Here is a 9813-nt window from a genome sequence, read left to right on the forward strand (position 1 = left end):
CAGGGTGCTTTCCCTTGCACATTCACTAACAAAAGCAAAGATGCCACTTTAAACATTTACCATTTTATTCCTCCCAATTATTCATTATGTTGAGCCAAATGGATTTCATTTTTTTCTTGCCAATTGTTTAATGTAATAAAGGTAATGTTTCATTATTTTGTTCCCGTTTGCCAAAGATGACCTTGTTGAATACCACTGGAGATTGAAGTAGCCTATCTAACAAAAGCTAAACAAATATCCATTCCCATTTTAAAAGATGGGAGGGCCTTTCATGCTGCAACTTTGTCCCAGCTTTAGTTTCTTTTTTTGAGGGATTCCCTAGCACACTTCTACATACACCCACCTTCTCCAAGCATAAATACGGACATGCTGTTTGCGCAGGTGACGTCATTGCCTTAATTGCTCAGGTGCCTAAAATCCAATTAGTGAAGGACTGAAGCCGCTGCTTAAGGCGCTGACGTCACAAGTGGCCATTTAGGATAGCTCGGTTAAAGGAAAGGAATAGCCCTAAGGTGCATGTACATTTAAAAGGCAGTTCATTAAAAGAGTCATAAATAGACAACTGGAGAATAAATTGGATGGTCATTTTAACAATGTCATCATTATTATACTTAATGATTGTTTTTGTTTTAACACACCTCCTTAAGACACACTTGTTTAATTAAACCTAACAATCTGATCTTAAAAATAAATAAATAAATAAATAAATAAAAAAAAATAATAATAATAATAATGGGAAAACAATTGTAACACTTGATTTACATCCTACTGAGAAATTAAGATTCTTAAGACTTATTATTTGAGGTCTAAGTTATACTTATGTATAACAATAAACGATTACAGTCATTAGTAGCAATCCTGTTGATTTTCCATTCAACCATGGACCAGCACTGACTGTCCATCCACCAGCCATCCATACACTGGGGACCACAATCAGGTCGGGAGGGCTATGATCCAAAACATACTGTTTAAATCAAATGTAAGTGACAATGACTTAGAAGTCTATATATGATTGTATCATTATTTGTTTGCTTTTAAACCAACTGCCTTGTGGTGTATTTAGGTTTTACTATGTGATGGGAGTCGCATCACTACATGTATTCTCCGTAGAAAAACAAGACCTGACATGTCCTTGCCATGAATGGGATAGTCGATCCACAAGACACATGAGTCCCCCACGGTTAACATGTAAATGCGTGCCTACCTGCGGGTGCAAGCAAGCCGTTTTATATCTGCAAAGAAATAAGACCACAGACGACTTTCCAAGTTTCTCTGTTAAAACTTTATAATATCGTGTGCAAATGACAAAAAGTACGTTGTTTTCTTGAATGAATTTGCAAGTGATGTCGCCTGTATACAGCCGGGCGTGTGAGCCACTGCCGTCATGCCATATTAATGATCACGGTTTTGATCTATCAGTCTAACGTGTTGCGTGATTTATAATCTGCAGACCAAGACGCCGTCTTTACCTGTGCGATGGCCCTCCGAGAGATAGGCGACCTTCTCAGCTGGAAACACAAGCTTGCCGGCATCATCTCCAATGGAAAGTGGTTGTTGTTTGGGCCAAAAGAAAAGCGGGATCCGCCTGATGAAGCCAGGTCTCCGCGGCGGTCCGGGGCACAGCTGCGCAGAGAGGGGCAGCCGGGCTGACGCGCCGCGCATCCTCTGCACTGGCCTCCTGGAGATGCTACTTCTCGTTTTGTGAGCTTAACGTGTCTTGTTAAGTTTTCCTTTCTGTTATTGTAAAACATGTGCTATCTGTCAAATGTGTGGCATTTACAAATATATATATATATATATATATATATATATATATATATATATATATATATTTTTTTTTTTTTTTGCTATTTGGGAAAATGCAAGGACGTAAATAAGTGATGAACCTATATGAAAATAACTACAAGCAACTCCTGCAATTATTATTGCCATATTATTCCATGTATTTATTTATTTAATGTAATATGTTTGAACGTATTATTTTTATTTTGCATTATTTATATGAAGTGACAAAGACATCTAATTTCTTTAATAAAAAAAATCTATAATTTAACTTGAAATTGTTGTTTCTGATGTGCCATGTTGGGGTGGCATGGGGTGTTTTTAAATGGGAAGTTTGCTGATTAATGGTTCACTACACTTAGGGGTAGAACAAATCAAAACATTGACACCGGCGAGTCTAAATACAAATCTGTATAATCTGTATTGTATGACTCTGCAGGTAAGTATGGGACAAGTGTGCGTCTTTGGTCCATATGGTCCATATGGTCTTTGTGCATCCTACACTACACTACACTATCATATTTGACCATGTTTTACCATGGAACACTATACATTACCATTATTTTATCACAACTTTACCATGATTGTACTATGTTTTTACAATTATACTACATTTGTACTATGATTTTAACATGTTTTTACCATATATTTACTATGGTTTTACCATGTCCCCCCCATGATTTCATTATGTTTTACAATGCATTAAACACATGTTTACCATGTTTTTTTCCATGCATCACTATACATCACATTTTAAGCTTTCATTACTATAGTAAAGTATACTTCAGCACATGTTTACCATGCTACACCACACTACATCTTACTGTATATTTACCACAATACACCACACCACGATCTACAAGACACTTAAAGCTGTCTTTTCCTTTTTGGGCTTCCTTATTTATAATGGAGTTAGGATGTAGAAACAGCTTATTTCCTCTTGGGGCTATTCCCTCTGTATGATTAATAATAATAATAATAATAATAATAATAATATTATTATTATTATTATTATTATTATTATTATTATTAATATACGAACTTTACATACTGTCACAAACATGAACATACCTTCTAGCCTGCTTTACATACTGATGCATACTACGCATAACTTTAATTCCACTACTACTACTTTGAATGCAAACTACAGTTGATATGAACCTGCAAACTACTACCATAAAAATAATACATATCCAGGTATATAGATCATGTGAAAAGTACTGTCACATGCAAAGTTTCTCCAGATACTTTAAATTCGAGCTATTATACGGCTATAACTTCCACATGAAGGCACAAGTACTTAGAAATACACATAATGTTAAGAAAAAGCATATGCGTATTGTAGCGTATTGCATTTAAAACTTTTTCTTTAGTTTGTATTCCTCTTAGAAAAATAGTTGTTAAATTCACAGCCTATGCACTGTTTGAGCAAATAAGCATGCTTTTGACTATACATACACACACTGAAAGCAAGTGCAAATAAATTCAATAGGTTCTTTTGAGTATATATTTCGAGTTGAGATCAAGTTGGCGTTTTGGTTGTAAAAAGGAAAGGAGCTGCTGCCCAAAGCGCCAGGCCGGACCATTAGTGTCAGTGAGCGCAGGGCGCAGGGCGGCTCGGTTTCACTGCTGCACTAACTGCACAATCACAGTCTGGATGTTGTTTATGGTAGTTATTTGTTGGGGAGGTGTATATACAAGGGTCATTGTGGGGTCACTGACACAAATATATAAATAAGACCCTTTCTGTGTTATGGTACCCGTGTCTAAACTGCAGCCCGACGCAGATGCCCTGGAGTCGGGAGACCCGCAGCCCAGCGCCGGCAGCAGAGCCAGTGGCTGGGGGGTGGTGCTGGCAGGGCTGGTCGGAGGAGCTGTGCTGGCGCTGTACGCCGTGGCGACCCCGTTTGTCATACCTGCCTTCAGAAAGGTGTGCCTGCCGTTTGTCCCGGCCACCCCGGCCCAGGTGGGCAACGTGCTGGCGGCGCTGCAGCGCAGGACGGGCTCGGTGGTGGATCTCGGCAGCGGCGACGGACGGATAGTAAGTCGCAAACCTCCCGCCTGAGCGCTGGGCTGGGCCTGGGATGAGTGCAGGGACCGGGCATCTCCCCGTCTAGGACCTCTGTTTAAAGCAGCCATGTAATTCTGCCGTAGTGGTGAAATGTCTTTTATGTATGAATGCGCTGCTTGTGTTCACTGCTGCCTTGTCTCCGTGTCATGGCAGGTCATTGCAGCAGCCAAGCAGGGGTTCCGGGCGGTGGGCTTCGAGCTCAACCCGTGGCTGGTGTGGTACTCCCGGTACCGGGCCTGGAGAGAGGGGGTGCACCGCAGCACCAGCTTCTACCGCTCGGATCTGTGGAAGGTACATCACTATTAGTGGTTTTAATAATATTTAAAAATGCTCTATCAAATTACACCTGCAGGCGGAGACATTGCATTATTGTTGCATGTTTCATCATGTTGGTCCTTTATAGACAGGACCTGCTTACTATATTTATGTATCTATCATATTTTCTAATCGAATAGGGCCAGACTTGGGGTCAAATTAATTTTGAAGTCTGAATATTATTCCTATGCAGGCGTATTTACTTTCAGTGTTTATTACTGCTATTACTCCTACCTTCCTACCGCCTTGGCTGTAATTGTCATTTTTAATTCATGTCTGTAAGTGCATGACTCATCAACATATCTCAGTAATATGACGGATATATGGTGATGATTCATGCATTTATTAGAGATTTGTTTTAATTAGAAGGACATGCAATCAGGCGATACAGAGCCATGCACATTCATTAGTAATTAACTAGTCAGTGTCCTCACATAGGTCTTCAACTGAGTGTCCTGCAGAGCATTTTAGTTGGTTGAGTTGTTTTTAAAAGGCCCAACTATACACTTACTGTGTTCTGTTGTATAAACCGCCAAATTAATGGTAATAAAAAAGTTGTACTAACGTTTGTGTCTAATAAATCAATCAATGCCTGTTGTGTCTGAGAGTACTTGAAATGCATTTGGTATGAAGTCACATTTGTATTTACTTTGAGCAATTTGCAAATTCAAAAATGTCAACAACAGGAAGTTGTATTTGTATTTAAATGCAGCTAACTGTCATGAGAAACTCCCACAACTCAAACAATTCTCAGTTCTTGAATGCATGCATTTGAATTAAATTATACTTGTTATTTGTAATGGCTATGCTTGTTTTTTAATTACATTTAAAGTGTTACAAATTGTTGACAGCAGTCCAAGCACTAATGTGTAGCTCAGAGAACAATATGTAACCCTTCTGACAAACCAGCTGCATTTGAAAACTGCATGACAGGTGTCATATATTCAGATAAATGAGTGTAATAAAAGTTTTGGCAAACATGTATGTATTTTTGTTGACCAGTTTCACCTGCTGTTAAACTTAAATGAAGGCACGTAACACAAAAATGTGAATGTTTGAAATTAATTTTATTTTTGGAATAAAACTAATTCAAATAATTATGAGGGCTAACGTTTGCACGCTTAATTCATGCATAAATTTGGAAGTGGCTATATGTTCACATCATGACACTTGCACAAAAAAAGATTAATAAATAGACTTTGTATGTACGTATAAGTTGAATGTCTTATTGCAAACTTTTGCATGTTAAAATATCTCACACTTTAATTTCCCTTCTTGTGAGTAAAAACTGCTTGTGAAATTATATTACTTTAAGGGTATAAATATAGAAATGAACATTGGAAAAATATAGCTTATCATAACCCATATAAAGTGAAGAGTGCATTTGCAAATATAGCATTGTACAAGCTATAGTACAATAATTGCCAGCTAGAAAACATTTTAAGCAGAAACAACAGAGGAGAATGCAAAATAAAGATAATGAAAAAATAATACATTGACCAAAAATTACAGTAATTGATATGGTCTTATGTGCAGTCCTCCTCATTTAAATTTAGATTCTATATGTTTTTTTTTATCCTTTTTAAATTTATTGAGATTAAGATTTAGTTTTAATTAGGTTAATATAGGCTTAATTTGGCAAACCTCAGACAAAATCTTATGAATCGTAGGATTTTCTTGGATAACAACTTAACTCCATAACCCCATTTTAGTATTATAATATGAATGGAAAAAAGCTATGCACTTACTAAATCCATTGCATTTTTCTTTTCAGGTCAGTTTTTCACAGTACACTAATGTTGTGATCTTTGGAGTCCCTCAGATGGTAAGATTTTATTTTAACTGGCTTTTACTCCTAAATATCCTGAATATATATACATGTGTTTGTTCTTGACAACCAGAAAGTTGCTAGCAGGTACATTTGTTCAGCAGTTCTACTGTTCTGTAACATTTAGGCAAGGGCAAAAGTGGGGTCATTTTATGTTTCCTTAACATTAACTTTTAATTTGTTGCAATAACTTTTGTGATGTGTAAAGCAGGGTTTGGGTCAGTTTGATTTAAATTGAAATTCATGGGCTAATTCCAACTCAAATCTTAAACTTGTTTGAATTGATCAATTCCTATTTGAATTCTTAATGATTCTTGTAATTAAAATTCATGAATTGGAATTGTGATTCTTCTAATAGGAATTGAATTGGAATTGTGACTGTTTTTTTCCTGGCCTCCTAGCATCTGAGGAATTTCTATCATCTGAATCTCAGCCAATGAGCTCCTCATCCACCTAATAGACACTCATACAAGACAGTGTCCTAGTCCTGCCCTGTTGTTGGGAAGGATATTTCACAAGAACCATCTCAATTACTTGCAATTCCCCACTGTTCTAAAACTTACTATATAAGGACCTACCCCGCTCTCCTTGTTTGTTGGGTAGCAGGATTGTGGTGGTTTTGACTGTGTTAACGTATCATGTTTTTAAGGATTGCTTGTGTTTTTGACTTGGACTGTTACTGAGAACTGAGATTTTGTGATTGAACCTGGACTGGCTGAGGACCCACTGCCTACCGATTTGGACAAACACTTTCACAATGTCAGAGAAGCCTCTGGTGTTTGATCACTTTGAAAACTGAAGTGATGGTAACAAAGAAGGAAACCATTAAGGATTAAGGAATTGGTGTGGGAGAAATATCGAATTGGAATTGAGCTAGCAGAATTGAACCGAATTTGGAATTTAGATTAATTGAATTTAAAAGGAATTTAAGAGTGTTTTGGATAATGAATTGATTTGATGGAATTTAGGGATAAAGAATTGAATTGGATTGAATCAGTGGAATTGACCCCAACCCTGGTGTAAAGTGTAGGCCTATTAGGGACTTGCATTTTGCACAGCAGAATTTTTTAGATTGTAATTGTTTTTCTGCAGGTGTCTGTAGCTTCTCTAGTTAAACTAAAATAAGCAGTAATGCAGATCTGCACAGGCAGTGTTAGGAAAGCCGTTTTAAGCACTGCTTTGTTTTTAATCATTACTTTAATGTTATATAGTGATTCAAGCAAGATGGCTTTTCAGATGGCTTATCAATGATTTTACAATTTGCCAGAGATCAGTCTAATGCAAAAAAGATAAATAATAGTTTATCAGCAGTTGAGTTACTTCCTAGCACAACTTAATAATAATAAAAAGGCATTACTTTTACATAGTAGCTCTTAAAGCTGACATGATCACTCAAGTACCATGTTAAATATCTGACCTTTCTTTTGCTCTATTTCATTTTCATGCTTTTCATCCAAAATTGAAGTCTTGTATTTTATCCAGTGTGCCACCGAAATATTATTCCCATGACAATACATTTGTGTTGCTTGTATTGTAAACCTGGTGTGTTTTATGGAAAGAGTTCTATAATAAGTTATTTACATATTTGCCTAGAGCACCTTCTCAGTGATAAGTTCACAGAAGGAAGCACACACATTGACTTCAGGCGTGGTTTGACTAGGGCATGTTTGGACCTACAATCTTGTCTAAATGGATCTGCTCATGTCTGAAAAGGATCATAGATATACATGACCAGAAGTGAATTTACATTGTGTTTGTGTGGGGGGCAACCTTTTCTGGAAAACAAGGTATCCAGTATCCAGTGGAGAGTAAATTGAGACTGACTTCTACTCTAAGTATAAGCCTTTGTGTCAAATTACAGAAACTACAGCAGAATGTGACTCATCATAGTTCCTGTGAAGTTTTTTTAAAATTAGTAGTTTAAGCCATGATACACAGTCTCATGTAGCAGAAATATACCCTTTTGCAGGTAGGTGCACAAATAAAATTGATCAAATGTCAAGAAACTGCACATAGTTCTGGAGGGCGTGGGCATAAGATTTAATAAGAGAAAAAAAATACATCTGAAGCATTAGCTTGGACTTGGAGATTATTGATTATGTATCTGGGCATTTCTGTAGAAAAGAAAAACAAAAAATCAGCACTTTGCAGTGTAACTAACGTCCACAGGCATCTGCTTACCATGTTAATGATGAAATAAACGCAGAAGTCACTGAAGCAAAAATGTTGAACAGACCTTTTTTTTAAATAGTAGTGAATAGTGGCAAATTAAACATTGTAGCCATTGAGGTAACAGTAAACCCTGGCAGAAGTTCCCAGTGGGCCCGAGTCCTTCGTTCACAGCATCTTGGGTGGTTGCCTAGCTTCCGCTAACTGGCTTTCATTGAGTGCTTCGGAAGATGTGCTGGTTGGCAGTGGTCAATAAAACTGCTCGTATTCAAGTGCAAATTCACAGGTGATGGTCTCTGGACACTGACAATTTCAAGAATTAATGGTTTTGTAACTTGTAGAATCTGTGTTAAAGCTAGCCATTTTACTTGATTGTTAAAAGTTGAACCTGAGGCTGTTGGGACTAACCACTTAAAACCTGTGTATATTAAACTGTTAGTTATCTAAAAATACATACTTGCTTTGTTATCAACCCCTTGATTTCATGCTAAAATAACAAAAAAGTTAATAAAATAAACAGTAAAATACTATATAAATACTTAATATGGGGACAAACGAGACATGTCTGCAGTAGACCGTAGTAATCATGATTTCTCTGTGACTTTTCATGTATTAGTTTTCATGACCCTTTAGGACATTTTATCAGTTTCTAGCCATGACAACTCATTCAAGAGAATGAAAGGACTGTAGATTTAATAGTGTGAATGAGAATTGCTTTATACATCGGAAACTTACAAATATTTGGCATGTGTCCGAGGCGCAGTAATGGACAGACAGTTGTGTTTTATTCCACAGATGGCACCATTGGAAGACAAACTTCAGGGCGAACTTCAGATCTCTGCCAAAGTCATTGCCTGCCGGTTTCCGTTTCCTACTTGGGTCCCCAATCAGACCGCTGGCGAGGGAATTGACACAGTGTGGGCATACGATGCCAAATCCTTTCATAAACGGGAGACTGGAACTGAAACAGCTGCAGAGGAGGCAACCAAAGAAAAGTAAAGATCACAAGAAATGGAGCCAGGACTAATGAAGGTGGATTTGCATATAAAGTCCAGCTTATCAAAAGCCCTTTTTGGGAAGTTGTTTGTTTATTTTTTAGTGTATTTAATTTTTTGACTTCCCCTTTCCTTTGCGTGAAAGGATTAGAAGAATGTTGACTGCAGTATCAAATGCTGACGCGGGTAAGCAATGGTCTGGGCTTTAAGAAAGTATTGTATATGAGGTGCTTTATTCAATGGGGACTGGAAGTCACTGCTGCGAACACACGACTCCTGTAATAAAAGGACAGTACTTGTTACCTATTCTTTGTTCTTTGTTCTTATTGTGATGTGGTTTTCAGTCACTAGTTAATACATTTCAGTACCAAAAAATGATTAAATAGTTCATTATAATACATTGTATATCTGAGACTGTTGCAGCAGTTGTATTTTCTTCCCAAACTGCAGTACCACTTGTTTTATTAGTGCGATGAGATTTACATTGCTACTCCTATTGGAAACAAAGTATCTTAATCTGTACCTGCATGTAGTGCAAAAACAGAAATGGTAAAAAGGAAGGTTAGGCCTACCTCATTTGTGCTTGTCAGTGTGATATGCAGGCTGTTGACTTACAGAAGAAAAATTGAGCCATTCAAGTAACATTTATAGTG

At 37.2% G+C, this 9813-nt stretch overlaps 1 protein-coding gene across 1 annotated transcript; it reads left to right on the top strand.

Annotated features, from left to right (window-relative positions):
* Positions 1 to 3387: 3387 nt before the first annotated feature.
* On the top strand, positions 3388 to 9466 carry atpsckmt (fATP synthase c subunit lysine N-methyltransferase). Its single transcript, XM_066721377.1, has 4 exons — positions 3388 to 3823; positions 4007 to 4144; positions 5943 to 5993; positions 8961 to 9466. Exons 1-4 carry the CDS (start codon positions 3536 to 3538, stop codon positions 9162 to 9164), a joined length of 681 nt encoding a protein of 226 aa, XP_066577474.1. The 5' UTR covers positions 3388 to 3535; the 3' UTR covers positions 9165 to 9466.
* Positions 9467 to 9813: the final 347 nt, after the last annotated feature.

Source organism: Amia ocellicauda, chromosome 2, assembly GCF_036373705.1.
Source record: "Amia ocellicauda isolate fAmiCal2 chromosome 2, fAmiCal2.hap1, whole genome shotgun sequence".
In the NCBI taxonomy this organism is placed as follows: Eukaryota; Metazoa; Chordata; class Actinopteri; order Amiiformes; family Amiidae; genus Amia; species Amia ocellicauda.